Source organism: Micropterus salmoides, unplaced genomic scaffold (assembly GCF_014851395.1).
Source record: "Micropterus salmoides isolate LMB-PRFRI ecotype aquatic unplaced genomic scaffold, ASM1485139v1 Ms_hic_scaffold_14, whole genome shotgun sequence".
Classification (NCBI taxonomy): Eukaryota; Metazoa; Chordata; class Actinopteri; order Centrarchiformes; family Centrarchidae; genus Micropterus; species Micropterus salmoides.
Window position 1 is genome coordinate 10,493,101 of NW_024040485.1, and position 17,825 is coordinate 10,510,925.

At 41.2% G+C, this 17,825-nt stretch overlaps 2 protein-coding genes across 6 annotated transcripts in view; both read left to right on the forward strand.

Moving 5' to 3' along the window:
* The window catches only part of LOC119901847 (receptor-type tyrosine-protein phosphatase F), a 166,176-nt gene extending 152,350 nt beyond the window's left edge, over nucleotides 1-13,826 (forward strand). For all 5 annotated transcript variants that reach the window (XM_038717566.1, XM_038717565.1, XM_038717568.1 and 2 more), the window contains 8 exons: nucleotides 375-529; nucleotides 1,417-1,702; nucleotides 2,886-3,064; nucleotides 7,006-7,132; nucleotides 8,147-8,272; nucleotides 9,229-9,383; nucleotides 10,724-10,859; nucleotides 11,900-13,826. In XM_038717566.1, the coding sequence (XP_038573494.1) occupies nucleotides 375-529; nucleotides 1,417-1,702; nucleotides 2,886-3,064; nucleotides 7,006-7,132; nucleotides 8,147-8,272; nucleotides 9,229-9,383; nucleotides 10,724-10,859; nucleotides 11,900-11,968 (1,233 nt within the window). In that variant the 3' untranslated portion in view covers nucleotides 11,969-13,826. The remainder of the gene's footprint in view (nucleotides 1-374; nucleotides 530-1,416; nucleotides 1,703-2,885; nucleotides 3,065-7,005; nucleotides 7,133-8,146; nucleotides 8,273-9,228; nucleotides 9,384-10,723; nucleotides 10,860-11,899) is intronic.
* Nucleotides 13,827-15,722: 1,896 nt separating this feature from the next.
* LOC119903014 (la-related protein 6-like) lies at nucleotides 15,723-17,394 on the forward strand. The gene is made up of 3 exons (XM_038719407.1): nucleotides 15,723-15,844; nucleotides 15,922-16,108; nucleotides 16,225-17,394. Exons 1-3 carry the CDS (start codon nucleotides 15,828-15,830, stop codon nucleotides 17,179-17,181), a joined length of 1,161 nt encoding a protein of 386 aa, XP_038575335.1. The 5' UTR covers nucleotides 15,723-15,827; the 3' UTR covers nucleotides 17,182-17,394.
* The last annotated feature ends 431 nt before the right edge of the window (nucleotides 17,395-17,825 follow it).

A 17,825-nucleotide genomic window follows, 5' to 3' on the forward strand; every position in this document is an offset into this window, starting at 1 on the left:
CAGGAATGGTGAAAATGCCAAGAAACCGTTTCTGAGAAAGAAAGTTCAATTCCGAAATTATACGCGTTATCTACACCTACACTCGCAGAGTGATCAGAGCCATGAAGTAGAGCACATTATGTGCTGCTATCAAAGTTATGAGTCACCTCGAGACCTTTGCTTAAAATAGCTACAATTAAATTACTTGTACTTTTCAAGTTCTAACTGTAGAATTTCATCAAAACAGTGTGACGTTAACCTATTCAAAACATTTTTGCACAGTGTGACAAGTTTTTCTTTAAAAAGCTGCCAATTATAATTTACTGCGTCGGGGTATCCACCTAAGCTCAAACTTAGTCCTTTCTATTTAACTGATTCCTCTGACTCTCCTGCAGAATGGCTCCAGTGAGAAGAGAGAGATCAGACAGTTCCAGTTCATGGCCTGGCCAGACCACGGGGTGCCAGAGTACCCCACCCCCATCCTGGCCTTCCTACGGCGAGTGAAAGCCTGCAATCCTCCAGACGCAGGACCCATGGTGGTCCACTGCAGGTGAGTGTAGAGGGGAATGAGCTCAGTATGTGTGTATACACTAAATGAACTGCTAATTCTTACCATAAATTTTTTTTATTTTTAAGGAATGGTTAAGACAGTTGTTTGTTGTTTTATCAAAGATCATTGCCAGTACACTTTAAAGGACACCACATGCAACAGAGATGTTTTTCTTCCCAATGAATTTAGCTCAATCATTTTTTGTTGCATATGTTCCAGCCAGTCGAAAAGCCTCTCTGGATGCCTCTTATAGCACAAACTTTGTGCATCTGCAGCAACAATGTCATTATGATCCAGTTTTTGTGCTAGAGGGAGTAAATCAACTAACCTGGAAAGCAAAATGTCCAGATTTCAGCAGTCAAGTATGGAGAGCAATTACATAGTAGGACTGGAAAACTTACCTTCCATTACAATACTATTCTCAGTGCATCTTGACACATCTCAATTTTTGATTTCCATACCTTTTTTGACCACATTATATGTACGTATAACGTCTATATAATGTTAAGTTGCATTTTAATACACACATACAGTGCATATATCGCAGTAAGTGTATGAACAGCAAAAGATCCACATCCTCATTTGAAAACTGACACCTTATAATACAGAACTCATTTGTACTCTACTTTTGTGATTAAATAGTTTACAAGGGCATTGGATTTCAAGTTCAGTCCTCATGGCCTTGTGCTTTAGTGCTATTTTTTTCTCTGTAGATGTTTATAATTGTGTTTGCACTTTCATTGAATCTTGTTATACAATGTAAACCCAGATAAGATACTTATCTTTTTATATATATATATATATATATATATATATATAGAGAGAGAGAGAGAGAGAGAGAGAGAGAGAGAGAAGTTGTAATAAAGTTGTTTACCCTTCCTCCTCAGTGCGGGCGTGGGCAGGACTGGCTGCTTCATCGTGATCGATGCCATGCTAGAGCGCATGAAGCACGAGAAATCTGTAGACATATACGGCCATGTGACTTGCATGCGTGCCCAGAGGAACTACATGGTCCAGACTGAGGACCAGTACATCTTTATCCATGAAGCCCTGCTTGAGGCCGCCACCTGCGGCAACACGGAGGTGCCAGCACGCAACCTGTTCGCCCACATCCAGAAGCTCACCCAGCCCCCGCCCGGCGAGACGGTTACTGCCATGGAGCTGGAGTTCAAGGTGACTGATACAAATACCTCAGACAAGTGTTACTTAAGGCTCTATTTGATGACTTTTTCAGTGTAATAAATTAACTTTTAATTTGTACAAGTTCTGTAGTTGACCCCTGCAGGATGTAATGAAGCATTTAACTTAACAAATCAGAACAACCTTTTCCGATAAATGGTGCAGTGGATAGGTCACAGGGGAGACATTGTAACAATATACAGGAGGTGAGTTTTAACTATTATTAACAGAAAATCAAAAAATAATGGTACCATTCTCCATGTGTTTCTCAGTCCAGTCTGATCTGCAAGCACCAGGCTGCACTCGCTCTTTTATTGTCTAATGTCATCAAAAAGGCATCAGACTGCAGTTGCAAATTCTGACCTTCTCTCCAGGGTGTCGCTATTGTGACGGTTGATCACATAGAGGTTTAAGCAGGTTCGAAATAATTAATTTACCAAATAAGCCAATGCACAGGGATTTGTCACAGTGACATTAGTGCTGAGACATACCAGCAGCTACAGTCACATGTTTCAGGGACAAATGGACCGGAACAGACACTCCCAAACACATCCACACACGTACACATGGAGAATTACAAAAAAACTGACACTTGCACATACACACAGTTGGTGTTCAAGGTGACTCGCAATCACACACACACCTGTCAATAGCCATCGACTGTGATGTTATTACACACTTTCCTCCCTGTGCGGCTCTGCCATTAGCCCTCTTATGACCATGATCCATTCTGTTTGAAGTGATAATAGTATCTACACTCCTGCCAACGACGGAGAGTGAAAGAGTGAGAGAATGATTGCGGCGTATGTGGGGCCACAGCCTCCATGCCCACACAGTCTGGCCACGACACACACACACAAATTATCCCGGAGTACCATGACTGTCCATACACACTCCTGTGCTGTCCATCTGTGCTCTGTCCAATGCCAGCACTTAGCTTATCACGCCTACAGTCCTCCAAGCTCTGGGACTCTATAAGAGACAAGTCCACTGCACTTAGTTATACCTACCAGCAGATTTTCTTATATATCTTGACAGTAAACCTTAAGTCTAAATAGAGACTTGACAAGGAAGCGTTTCACACCTCCTTGTTTGTTTACTCCAGGTCATGGATCACTATTTTTTTTTCTCTCCATCTCTCTCCCTGACTGATTTCTTCCCACCTTTTACTAAACAGAGACTGGCCAACTCCAAAGCTCACACGTCACGCTTCATCAGTGCCAACTTGCCCTGCAACAAGTTCAAGAACCGCCTGGTCAACATCATGCCTTTTGAGTCCACCCGCGTCTGCCTGCAGCCCATCCGTGGCGTCGAGGGCTCTGACTACATCAATGCCAGCTGCATTGACGGCTACAGGTCAGCAGAGGACGTTCAAGATTTGAGCTGAATACAATGACTGTATGCAGGATAAGCGGTTGACGATGGATGGACAATGACTGTGAGGTTAAAGTGCTGACTGTGAGCTTTCAAGGACAAGGCTGCTTCGTTCTAGATTTATCTTATTGTGAACAAATCCCATTAAAAATCAACAATGCATTAGTCCATCTCTTATTATGATCAGTTTATAGATTATGTTTTTTTTTTCATTGCATTCTTTGACACTAAGAAATTATAGAATAACACAAGCCTTTCCATTTAAAGGTGTTTGAGGATGTTCACATTCATTTTGTGATAACAGTGAAGGACTTGCGACCTCTTTTTAGACAAAGTACCCAAACTTTAGGACAAGGCAGCAGGACAGTGATCTTAAACATGCATACAAAGCAACCAACAATCTTTTTTATTGCCACACAGGGAAATAGTATAGCATAGGCATAATGACTGAGTACATGTTAACTTTACAATTACTCTCTCTCTCTCTCTCTCTTGAAATAGGGCTATAATCCCACACGGTTCCTCTGATGTGGATGTAAACATCCTTAAATTTAATCAGACTCTGCACCTTAACCTCACAGTCTTTCTTTTGTTTCATATCCAATATCCTGGGGCACAGGGCCAACACAACAAAAGTTGTCCTATCACTCTCCTAATACCTTCCTGACTGCACTGACTGTGACAGATCTGCAGTTGTTTTCTGGCATCAGAGATTGTTACAGGTGTGAAAAACTAGATAAAAATGTATGGGAGGGGACCGAAGATGAGTCCGCAGTGGGCAGTATCCACTTGCAAGAATTACTCCCAGCTCTGTCAATGTGGCTGAGCCCACTACTGCTTTCATATCGAAGCTACTGCATGTCCTCGTGTGCTATGTGAGTCCAAATTGCTTCCTAGAGGGAGGAAGATGAAAAGGCAGCTCTCTGTTTTATATCTATATAAGTACGGGCAGAGACAGGCGGAGCTGACTTTTCTGTGGTTCAAGTGTAAAGCGCAGGGATGGATTTAGCGAGACTGAAATGCCATTCTGTCTATATGGGGTTCTCCTTCATACTGGGCTGTGACCGAAACAACACCTCCACCCCCTCTCCCCCCCTAACTCCCACCTCTTTCTCCAGTCCTGTTGTTAATGAGAAGGTGCTCCGCAGAGGCCGACCCTCCATTGTTGCTGCGTAAATAGCATAATTGCAGCAAGAGAGTATTGTAATGAAGTGTGCTTTCCAAACCCTCCCCACCCTTTTTTTGCTCTCTGCTTTTCTCTCTTTTTCCTTCCCTTTCCTTCTTTATTTTCTACCCCTTTCTATCACTGTCTCTGTTCTCCTCCTTAATCTGTCTCCTTCGCATCTCTTTTTCTCACTCTCTCTCCTCCCACCCTCTTCTCCCACTCGCCATCTTAATTTTCCATTCAGACATCATGGCAGAGACAGACATATCCGGGTGGGGACCTGTTGTGTGCACCGGTGGCGCCCGTGTGATTAAGCTGCTTTTAAAGCCTGGGCATAAATAAAAACTAAACAGGGGCCTCCAGTGCCCTTCACCCCAGCGCCTTCAAGAAAAGCCAATAATATGCTAAGCTAATGAGAGGCGAACCATTGATTCCAGCTATGCTATCAGGGGTGCGAGCCCTGGATATGCTCCGATGCAGGCTGGAGTTTTAGCATTGTAATGAGGTTGAAATGAAACACTATGTCCTCAAGCACTGCAGTCATGTGGGATGATGCAGAGAGTGCTTTGTGCTGTTTGGCAGTGCGCTCATCAGGACAGTGTGTGCAGAGAAGTCAGTATTGTGTGATATGGTTAGAATTGTTGTTGTTTTGGCTAGGGGCTGCTTCATGGGGAGGTTAAAGGGGTCCACCCTATCAATTTGAAATTTAACACTCATCCCCTGCTTAGCTCTCCTTCCCTCCCCTTTCTACCCCTCTACTCCTACATTCCCTTTTCCTTCGTTCTCATTTTCTTCCTTTTCCTCCTATCTCTTCCCTTGTCTTCTCTCCTTCCCGCTTTTCTTCTTTCCTCTCCCATCCTATCGTCTCCTCCTCAGCAGTCAGTCCTACTTTGCACTTTTATGACCAGCTGGAGAGAGCAGTGTCTACTCTTTTCATCTCTGCACATTTTCCCCTCTACATCTTCTCCCTCTACTTTGTACATCTCCTCTCTGTGCTTTGCATTTCTCTTTCCCCTGTTTTCATCTCCTTAATTTGATTCCTCACTCTGTTGCCTTTCTCTCCTCGGATGCCATCTCCTCTCCTCTCCACCAATCTGTTGTTTCTTTATTTGTGCGAGCAAGGCCCTGAGCATATTCTAATCTCCCGGTTCCACATTAGTGCCTTGCCTGCAGCACCTTCATTAGTTGTTCAGCCTAGGCTCAGCGTGTGTGACTGAGTGTGTGCGCGTGTGTAGTAGCATGTCTGAATATACATGTGAAGCTACTGCACGCATACATGCGCACACCTGGATGCAACCTCACATGTGCTGCAAACATGTGAGTGTGTGGGTGCGCAATCATGCATGTGTTGTGTGTTGGGTTCCTCAGCTCCTGCTCACTCTGTTGATCAGTGCACTGCTGCCACCTGCTGTTTGAGAACAAAACTGCTCAGCTGGACCAAAGTCACGTAGGACACCAGCACAGCTCTGGCATCTCAGTGGATGAGCTCATCTCTAGTTTAGTGCTCTCTCCCTCCCTCCCTCATTCTGTGTTGTGTTACAATGAGGAAGGAGGAAGAAGTAGAGGATCTATTCAGGCTTGAATAGCTCAATGATGATGACAGTTGCAAAGGATTATTTTCTGTTTTCATTAAATGTGTAGGAATTTGTCTTGTTGGCATTAGGGTAGATACATTTTGACAAACACTACAAAGACAGTAACAGAACCTTACATACTGTACAATTTGCAGCTGAATGATTTTAATAGCATGGTCTTGTGGGTTTTGATTCCCTTTCCTGCAAGTCATGCAACTGTCGGTGCCTCATATTTAAATGTCTACTAAATGGTATGTGTTGCTTTCGTAGAGCAAAAGTGGATTAACACAGAAAGCTCTTCCCCAGCCTCTGAATTTTATTTGAATAAATGTGTGTCTCAATGCTTTTGAGCACTAAGACGTCAGTTTGGTTGCATGTCTTATATCTTGTCTGTTGCTAGCCACTAGGGATGCAGCTATCGGTTATATCAGTGATCTGATTATTCCATTGATTCATTAACTAATTGGATAAGAAATACTTTTGCTTGGCATCCCCGGTACCGGGATCAGCTTGGTAACTCATATCACTGTTCAACCCAAATTCATGGACTAAACCAGTCGGAGAACATAACAACAAACTCACGTTTGTACATTTACATCTAAGAATTGTGCCTCACCTTTGCTAGCCTTCACCTCGACTAGTAATCATGATGTATGTTAAATGTCTGTTGTTAACATTACCTTGTTTCAGGTCCGCTCCGTGGACTTAATGCGTAGACTAGATGCTTTGAAGCATTGCCTTCGTGCTGTTGTGGTAGGCTAGTAGACTAGTTCTGTTTTACAGTACAGAGTTGTTGCATCTTTTAGCTTGAAATGATTCCATACTTTTGACACTTTGTCTTTTTCTCTGCCCTGTCTCTTCTCTTTGTTCCTCGCTATTTTCTCTCTCTTCCTCCATATGCAATCCACGCCATCAAATCATGTCATCTTCACATGTCATAGTTAGACAGATTAAACGAAGCAAAGAATGCAAGAATATTGCATTGATGCTTTTTAGTAATCAAGTTACTCGAATTTCTCAAGTTTCCCGATGAAACGTTTCAGCCCTCCTAACCACTATGCAACAGCAGCACTCTAGATATTGCTTTTTGGTGTGCTATATTACCAGTTATAAAAGCACTGTAATGTTTATACTTTTTTGTAATGTTTAATCTCTGTCTCCTCTATGTGGTGTTATGTCTTTAGACAGCAGAAGGCATACCTGGCCACACAGGGCCCACTGGCAGAGACCACAGAGGACTTCTGGAGAATGCTGTGGGAGCACAACTCCACCATTGTTGTCATGCTAACCAAGCTACGAGAGATGGGACGGGTAATACACAAACACATACTGTACATGAATGCATGCAGCACCGGTAAGGTCACTGGACCATTTCAGTCTTTATATGCTGGGTCAGTTCAGTTACTTCATCACACTGCTCAAATATTAATTCATTCCAACCCTGAACAGTAACTTTGGGTGAAAGTTAACTTGCTTATCACCATAGATGGAATTCATCTGGGTTGAAACCAGCATGCTACTGTGTCAGATATGTCAATAATTGGTTGCATTCCAAGCATACTGATAAGACTGCATCACACTTTATGAAAAATAGGTATACACGATATACACTTCTAATTTTGTAATATAAGTTAGTTTGGAACTCAATAAAGTTTAGGGTTGAGTTTCAAAATCTCAGTGACCCACAGGGCCAGACGAGCTGTTTCTGCCTGTTTGGGGTCTTTATGCTAAGCTAACCAGCTGCTGGCCCCAGTTTCATATTTAATGGGCAGGTGTGAGAGTGATGTCAATCATCTCATCTAATTCTCAGCAAGAACGCAAAGAAGCTGTTTCCTAAAACTTCAAACTGTTCCTTTAACGAAAAAAATCAGTGTAGTCATCTTGGTACTCGTTTGAATGAATCCATAATATCTTTGATTGAGTTGTTTTTTTGTGATTATGCAGGTAATTCTGACAGCACTCAACTGCATTTTATAGCTTTTATCACCCTCTCATCCCTAATCACAGTTTATGAAAAAAGCCCTCATGCACATCATCGCTGTATTTATGAACACAAACAAATTATGTAAATATTTTGCCACCTGAGATGAATCAGCCAATATTTCAAAGCCACAGATTAGTCTCTCCTCAATTTTCTTTTGCAAGCAGAGACCTTTTCATGTCTCAGAATGACTAATAACTTACAAAATCCCATACTAATAATATCTTGTACATCGAGCAGTCATTATGTAAAAGTGTTTGTTTTTTTGTTTGTTTGTTTTTTTCTCAATGCGTGAAAAATATACTTCAAATACAGGTACTTAAAGTTTCCCTTTTCTTTTGTAGGAGAAGTGCCATCAGTACTGGCCAGCAGAGCGTTCAGCCAGGTACCAGTACTTTGTGGTGGATCCGATGGCTGAGTACAACATGCCCCAGTACATCCTCCGAGAGTTCAAAGTCACAGATGCCAGAGTATGTTGCATTCACTCTGTGTATGAATGTCTGTAGCTTTGTCCCTGTGAGTGTGTGTTCTCGCATGTGTCTGTGTCTGTGTGTTTTGAATGGCATTTTACACAACCATCCAACCCAAATCCATCTTAATTTTAGGTTTTCATACAAATGCTGACAGTCACGTTAAGTGTTAAGAATTATACCGACTGTGATTTCAAGGTAGAGATGATCAGAACACATCCCGCGTTATTTCTCCTGACAAGTTGACATCAAGTGAATGCACCATCAAACATTTTTGCCCAGATTTAGTAACAGTATGCTTGCTCTATGGATTGTGTGTGTATGTTTGTATGTGGATGCGTGTTTTGAGATCACTGTGAAAATACATGAAAAGCATAGCCACCAATCCCTGAGGGCCAGTACTGCAACTCCCTGTGATGCAGTAGTTTCAATGAGCTATAAATATACTTTACTGTCATCAGAAGGACCACACTCTAATCCCACATCCACTCCTTCTTTCACACACACACACCGTGACGATCTATATATACAGCATGTGTATTGAAAGAGAGACAGATCCTCGAGTGCCACAGCCATGCTGGTTTTCTCTCCTACCAGATTGTCAGCTTTGCTTGTGTTGTATCCCAGGTGTAAATCAGAAGATTAGATAGCTGCAGTGAAAACTAGCAGGGTTACCGTACTTATGGACCTTGACTGGGGAGCTGTGCTGTGATGTTCGTTTGTGAGTGCTAATTAAAGCGAAGGCCACAGAGAGGTGCGAGGCACACAAACTGCGAAAAAGAGAGTTATTTGCTCATAGAGAGAAATTGAAGAAATTCAGAAAGAAATTCAGAAAACCTTAGCTGAATTATTCACACAATATATATATCACCTACATGTCGTTTTTTCTACTTACCAGTGCAATGTGCCTCTTAAATGTCTTAAACTCTGTAAACTCTGTATTTGCTGCCTCACAGGATGGCCAGTCCAGAACAATCCGCCAATTCCAGTTCACTGACTGGCCCGAGCAAGGAGTGCCAAAAACTGGAGAAGGCTTCATTGATTTCATTGGACAAGTGCACAAAACCAAGGAGCAGTTTGGACAGGATGGACCAATCACTGTGCACTGCAGGTAAGGAGAAAAGTTGGCACAGATTTATCATAAAATGATGACAAATCTGTAAGCATAAAAGATGGCTGCTTTCTATATACTAAGGCATTTTACTGTTTGAATTTTGATCATGTAGCAGCAGAGTTCTTATTACTCTCTCTGCAGATTCAAATGGTATATAATTGGTGTTCAACAATCACAAAGTACAAGCAATTGAGATAATGTACAACACATTTCAGATTCCCTGTAATTGTCTGCACTTTGATCCTTAAACACTTTTTAGATCATCATGCGTGGAAAATCACATTTAAATGGTATTTCAGAATTTCAAACATTTCTAAGAATTTCACTCCCTAAATTGCAAGTTTATTAGGTACACCTTGCTGGAAGTAATGCAGTCTAATGCATTAGGTCGGCAGAAAGTCTTTCCTTCGTGAAGATTATAATATTTATAGAGGCATTTATTCAACTTTATTGTCACTTAGGAGGCTGAAGTTTTTGGAGCTGCTGAACTGTATTATGCATACGGGTCATTATATGAACAAAAGTGAAAAATAGGTATTATAATTAATGTCATATGCTTACAGTTCAGACAGACTTCTGCCGAGGTCAAAAGTCCAGTCTTCTATGACATGCAAATCTGCAAGTTCAACCACAATTTTATGCGTGGATATATTTCCAGAACTATTAGAATGACAGTATGTCAAAATATGGTTGTGCCTATCTGAAGCCCCATCATCTCAGCTGTGCCTTTATTATGTATTTTTAAATTCTAAATACTTGACATACTTACCATACATTCAGTAAAAACTAGAAAATACTTTATTATCATCTACATGTGGAAAAAAAAATAAATATATATATATATCTCAAATGCTTAGATTGAAATAACATCATTAATATGGCAGCTTCTTATCAAAACTATGTTCACAACAATTTTTACTCAAGTTGTTGTTAACTCAAGTAAAAGTGTTACCTTCACTTCACCTGGTTCACCATCTCCACCGCAGCCTCTCTGCTGTCCGTTGTGTGTGCGTGCGCAGGTCAAATATGCAGAGGAGGACAGAGACGCTAGCGTGACCATAAAATATTTTTTACGAATCTGCATGATTCACGTGGGTCACATTTTGAGGTCAGAAAATCCGCAATTCCAGATTTATCCAGAAAGCAAACAGCACCTAAAGCAAAAGCTCCTTGGCGGATAGAATAAATCCACATTCTAGTTTGGCTTTCTTATTCAGAGCAACTTCAAATTAGTCGCCAAGGTACAACTAGTTTCATTCCTTAATTTTGGACATTAAAGTCACAAAGAGTTTCGGGGCCTTGAAGTAAAGACTTGTGTCTGTGTGTGCGCTCCTCAGTGCCGGGGTGGGCAGGACCGGAGTATTCATCACCCTCAGCATCGTGCTGGAGAGGATGAGGTACGAAGGAGTGGTTGACCTCTTCCAGACAGTGAAGACACTTCGTACCCAGCGGCCTGCCATGGTTCAGACTGAGGTAAGAACGGAGTGATATTGTTTATACTCAATATCCCACAGTGACAGGATGGTATTCCAAAGTCAAAATTGTATATTTTTACGGTGTAAACTTGATGTTATCTTCAGTGTCCTTTTTTGACTTACTGACAGTTTTTCTTTAACAGAGGCAAAGTTCCCTCCAATTAAGAATTGATAAATACAACAATCAAAGAATCTTAAAAAGCATTTTAAAGAATACAGTGATGGTGTGAATTGTAAATGAGTTCATAAATATTTTAAGATTAAAAAAGGAAAATAAAAAAGATTTAGATTACTGTGACTCAGAAACCTGTCACTTCATTAACTACAGCTATAGTTTTAGAGACAGGTCACTTTATTGCTTTAGTTCACATGAACAAACAAACTGTTTCTGGTTATATGCTAGTTTTACTTGTACAATTACTCTAAATTACTTATGTACTGTGTAATTTGTACTTGTAATTTTCTATTTTATGCTACTTTATACTTCTACTACACTATATTGCAGAAGGAAATATTGTTTATTTTATACCCCGCTATATCTATCTGACAGCTGGAGTATCTAGGTACTTTTCAGATTCAAATTTTGCATAGAGAAGCATAGGATCACATTATAAGATACAGCGCACTGAAGGTTAAACCCATGGCTCCCAACCTTTTTGGCCTGTGACCTCTTGTAAAAAATCAGTGTCTAGTTTGTGTTCCTTGCCATATTTCAGATGTCTACAAGTTGTTTGCAGCTGCATCAGATAATAAGTTATATAAACATTTACTATTTTCCACTTGCTATAGCCCAATGTCACAAACCATAAATATGTCTCAAGGGGCTTTGGAATCTGTAGAGCATACCACACCCTACCTTAGACCCTCGATTTGGATAACCCCCCCCCTCCCCTGTGTAAAAACAGAACCCTCAGGAAGAGCAAAAGAGGAGGGATCCTTCTTCCAGGACAGACAGATATAATAGAAATTATATGTAAGATATGTGATATTCCAGACATGCATGCAGCCTTTCTTATCGAAGCTTCTTCTGCTCCCCAGGACCAGTACCAGTTGTGCTACAGGGCAGCGCTGGAGTACCTGGGGAGCTTTGACCACTATGCAACATAACCACTCCCACCGAGCAACTTCCCTGGTCAAACCTCTCAGGAGTGTGCCAAGTGTCCCATCTCAGCCGCCATCCACTCACTTGACCCCCTAAAACCCAACCCCCTCGCAGCTACCGGCGGGGTGGAGAAAGGGATGCGCTTGCAGACCCGGAAACGGGTTCAACCAATCACAGAGAACCACGCTGACTTAACCAACTACATGAGATTTTGCTTTAAAAATAATAACAGAAACATTACAATGACTATGACAAATATGACAACTCTTGTACAGATGCGACAGCGCAGACCGGCAGCTCGCCTCTCTGCTCTGTCGAAGCCAAACCTCCCTGATTCTCAAAGGCTACTGGTAGCACTAAGAGAGCATTCTCTCTGTTTTATGTTAATTTTATTGTCAATATTATGATTCATCATTTCATGTTATTGTTTAGTATATTTGTGTTTTTATTAGTCGTTTTAACATCAGACACTTCCTCTGTCTTAAACTGCCCAGCCTGGGGCTTGCATTATTTTCATAATTGGTACTTTTTGGGTTTTATTTTTATTTTAGGGTACTTTAGCACAAGGGACATGTATTTTAACACGTTCCTAGGTACTAATACAAGAGGACCACTGTTCTCTGAGCTGCTGTCAGATTTCTTTTATCACATGACATTATTGTTTTATTCTTATTATGTGTCATAAACATTGTTTTTGGTCTTACTCAGTTCAGTAACTCAAACTATTGCCTTTTCACTTGCCGTTTGTGATAAAAAAAAAAATTAACTTTGAGAAAATTGATTTCAGAGCACACACCTGTTAAAGTTTGTCCTTCTGTAAATGTGGTAGCTAGTTATAAAACAAAAAGCGCATTAGCTAACAAGAGACTAAATCAGAGGTGTACAGAAATGGAAAGCACATGATTTCTACGTTTTTTGTTTTGTTTTTCATCAGAAGCCTATGGCATTGAGGCCTTCATACTCCACAGGGGAGAACATACCTGAGGAAAACAGACTTTTATACCCAAAGGGTAGCTGACAGAAAATAAACTCCCTGATCTCTGAATATAGTTGCTCTTCAAGTCCCTCCCATCTCCTCGCTGCCCATTAGCCTGGTCGGTTTGCTGGAACTGAACCACATAGACCGAAAGGAGCGGAAGTGGCTGAGGAGTAGAGCCATGAACGCTGGAACCTGTACAGAATCAACCATTCCTACCAGAGGGAGAGACTCAGCCCTTTGGACTGAAACCTGATATTATTTTATACAGAAAAAGAACTATAAATATATATATATATATATATATATAATTATGATTGATTATATATATGTACAATTACACATAGATATATACACAGCTTCTAAGGTATATTGTTAAAAAGGATTAATTCTGCTGTTCTACCAACCCTAGAGACTGCAGAGAGCCTGCTGTCCTAGAGTGTGTATTAATGGAAACACCGTTGTATCTACTGTACTACCATAGTAACTTTGACAGCTGGTTGTCCGTCTGAATGAGGAAACAGCACAACCCCCCCACCCCACCCATCAACATGGACAACTCCTCACTCGGCGCGGGTCATTGCGCCACTCAAGCACACATTTTCTCCCACACGAGCCGCAGGAAGGGGGTGGGGCATCTGATCCGAGAGGCCTAAACATTGTGGTGGAGGCGGCTGTGGGAGGGAGGGGGGACTTGAAAACGCTGGCGAAAAACTAAAATGTTAATTTTTACCTTGTGAATGCTTAGTGCTGTAGGGGTTCGATCTGTTGTACACACAGTCTGTTTTCTATTTGTTGATAAAGAACTGGAATTTAAAAAGAAACTGTTGATGAAAAAGAAAAAACATTGATGTTAATAAAGTTAAATAATTGGGTTTTTGTACAAATCCTGGCTTGTGACGCTTCGTTTCTTGATCCTGTTGTTTGCAAAGTTAGATTAGTGAAATTCTTAACCGATAAAAAGAAATGTTTCCTTTAGTGTGACCGCTACAGTTTTAGTTCATTGTCAAAGCATTGCTAAGATCTTCTTGTTCCAACGATGCAACTTAATGTTCAGATGTTCGAAAGTGTGTGTGTGTTTGCATGTTATTCTGAAAAATAAGTTATTAAGTAATTTTCTAAATCAGCAGCTGACAACTCAAGGTGCACTTACAAGCTTTTTCCAGGGCTTTCTACCACTTCCCACAATCTTCAACAACAGTTTGCTCAGTTCTTATGAAGTTGGCTTAGTTATCATAGCTAATTATTTAATGTCATTTCACCAATTTTCTATTTGTCCCGAACTCTTCTGACTGGTTTTAAGTGGGCAGGCACACACAGAACTGCAAAGGTTTTAGGCAGGCATGGGGAAAAAGCTGTAAAGAACCTAGAAGAATTGGTGCTGTTTTGAAAACAAAGGTTGTTCACACCAAATATTGATTTGATTTAGATTTTCCTCTGTTCATTCACCATTACGACACTACTGTCAATCAAACCCCACTCACACATTCTTGATGAAGCAGATTAGCAGATGTTCTGTCCAAAATCACTTACTTAACACTATATTAAATGTCCACCATTTTATTCGAATAATCTGAATTCTTTGTGTGAAATGTATCCACTGTACAGTGCCCACAAAAATTCTCACAGTGGATTGAAAAAGGTATATCCATGGCATGTACACTACTTCTTGCTAACAAGCCCACACTGCAATACATCTCATTTTGTGGATGCAAAGATTACAGTCAGTGATGACACAAAATGATGATTCACAAGGTTCTGAAACCTCAGTTCACTGCTCACTATAGAGTAAATTACTCTGTGTATTATATAGTGATTAAGTGAATGAGGGCGAGTTTAAGGCCAGATGCAACTGTCAGTCAAATCAGATCAAACCGCACCCACACAGTTCTGATGAACTATTTGTTTGGTTTTTGAGTCTTAAACTCTTATCATATTATAACTAAAGGTTTTAACTCATTTTAACATTGTTGCTTATTTAGTCGTAGATATTTAATTAGTTTTTTTGCTTTAAATGTAGTTTTTTGACTCCATCAGCAACTGTGCTCGTTCTAAATGTGTGTATGTACAGTATATATCCATATGGGCCCATAGCTTGGTTTATCATTTCCAGTTCCCTCAGGAACTTTCTAAGTCACCAGCAGCCCATACAGCACATTGTTAAATCATTGCCTGTTGATGTCACATAACAGCAACAGGGGGAAAAAGTCTCTTTAGAAAAGCCCGCAAAGGTTTGGGTTTGTATATTTATCCTATGTGTAATTAACATAGAGGGGATGTTGGGTAAAATGCAGGAAAGGGGTGGGGATGCAGGGTAGCAGTAGCACTAACATGCTAAAGAGGATGACTCATTTCGAGCGAGGCAAAAGCTCAAACAGAATATAAAGCTGGATTTAAAGCATAATTACTGTTGCTGTTTTATACTTTACTGCTGCTGAAAATTGTGTATTTGGGAGTTCAACAGTATGATAATTATTTTGATTTCATTGTGCACTTACCTCTGAACCACGTTGCAGGAATTCACACCTTTAATGATGTTGCTCTTTTTGCTGATACATTGCAGAGTGGGCCTTACTTTTAGCAGCGATAGCATTCTGTTAATGACAGCTAATGGTTTGTTCACATGCCAGTTGTTGCTTTTTAAAAAAAATATGTATTGAGGAGTAACTTTGTTCTGAGAGCATGTTATTATTATTGGTAGAGGGGGTGTTGTGTAATGTGGAATTCTGCTTGTAGCATTTTACAAAATTTTGTTTTGGATCCCACAAAACCAACTGACATCACTGTGTCCGGGTGCATTGTTTCCTCGTTCAGTAGTATTAAGTCTATCTAGCCTGCTGCTTTTCCTTAATACCTGTCTTTACTTATCACTATCCTCAGGAGATACCATGAGTAATCCGATTGGGTAAGGAAATTAGAAAACATATGGTTGACTAATCTGCATTGCAGTATATGATGATGCTGAGTCATGTGTTGTTGTAGAGATGATGCACAATATGTCCAAGATGAAGAAGGCCGGATAGGTGAGTTGCTCTGCTTGAGGATTAAAGACCAGTTGGAGGATTTGTTCTCAAACAGCCACCTGGCAGAGGACGGCTTCCTGCTAAAACATGTGCAGAAGAACAAGCAGGGCTACGTCAGTCTCAAGCTCCTCACTTGTTTGAAAAAGGTAGGGGGGGGCAGCAAGATTTTGTGTGCTTTCTGTGGTGTTTACATTCCACCAGTTTGAATAAAAACAATCCGGTAAAATGCAAAGAAAGCTAATGTTGCCACTATTTGTCACAGATAAAGGTCCTGACCACAGACTGGCACATGACTCGGATAGGAGCAGAGAGTTCAGAACTTCTGGAATTGAATGATGAATGCAACAAAGTGAGGCGGATAGAGCCGCTTCCCAAATGGCTTCTGTGTTCCCCCACCAGCAAGTTCCTCCTTGCCTCAAACATTTTTTTGGAGAAAAACGGAGACCTGGAGCCCCCTTTGCTCTCAGAGAGGATCCTTCGAAAGTTCAGCGCTCACGGCAGCATTGCTTCACTGTGGATCCTGCCCCCTGGCAAAGAGCTTCCCAAGGAGCTACAGTGCTATGCCAAGCGTCACAAAGAGCTTGGCCAACATTTGTGTGCAGTGGTGAAGTTTGACCACTTGGAGGCGGTTCGTAAAGCCTATAATGTCCTGAAAGCAGAGCAGGAGAAGTCTAACGGCAAGGGCATGTGTGTGGTACCTTTGGGCTTTCAGTCAATGCACCACGTCACCAAGGACGAACCATCAGAGGAGAACGAGGACACACCTGAAGACACACCTTCTCAGGAAAATCCACTTCACACCTCAGCAGATTCAGTCCAGGAGGAACCCTCTTTGCGAGTGAAAGTTTCTGACAAGATTCCTGATGCATCTCAGCCCCAAGAGTCCTTGCGCAACTCCATGCAAAAAACCTATGAGCAGATCTCCACCTGCTCTTATGGTCATTCCTTCTCTGGTTTGAATCAGAGGAATCAGAGGTACGGTAAGATGAGCTGGTGCTCTGGAGACTATGATAAAGATAAATTTCAGAGCCCCTGGGTGCTGAGGCGCAAATTTGCAGCCAGTGCAAAAAAAACCAAGGTGCCGGGGCACCTGAACATGTCCTGCTTGATGCAAAGCGTGCTTCGTCAGCCCTTCAGCTCTGACGGCACCAGAGGCTTTCAGGGCAGAGCTGCAGAAGCTGCTGCAGCAGGAAGAAATCAAACTCTCCCTTGGATGTAGTATTACTGCCTGTGCTCAGTAACAGTGGCAGATTTGTCGAGCAACAACACACTGAAAACATTTAAAGGCTGATGAAGCGAATAAAGTAATTTGTTTTTGTATTGAACAACAAAAACTATTCAAGTTTTGCTATCTCTATTGTTGAGTGTTTGTTCTGGGTTACATGTAGTTGTGAACCACTGACAGATGGGGGCAGCATTTAACTGTGTTCATAGCTGTTATTTTAAACACTGGCTTCCTCCTACTTGTCAAGCTGTAGTTGCGTAGGAAGTAAATACACTGCAATGTATGTAAATAGACTACAACACATATTAGCTGGAGGAACAAATTGTTACACAAACTGAGGTATTTAAGTGCTGAAGTAGCTGTCTCAAAATCCGCACGTCCTTTTTCAAAACCAGTGGTCTCCCTGGGGCCTCAGCTCATCTGGTCACAACTGCAAATTGCAGTGTATATTTGTTCTTGGGTCAGGATGGATTTACCTTGTTACAACTTTCTCTGAGAAAAAGGTGTTGTCTTTCAACATGAAATTCTCAGAAAAAAAGGCCCTCATTGTCCCACTGCATCTTTTTCACAAATGCCCTGTTTAGATTTTGGTTCTCCAAAAAGTAGTTTTCCACTCACTTAGATGACATTTGGCTGAA

Bases quoted from the DNA above. Each gene is read 5' to 3' on its own strand.
- LOC119903014 (XM_038719407.1), top strand. The intron at 16,109-16,224 runs GTAGGGGGGGGC...TATTTGTCACAG, and splicing joins TCCTCACTTGTTTGAAAAAG to ATAAAGGTCCTGACCACAGA.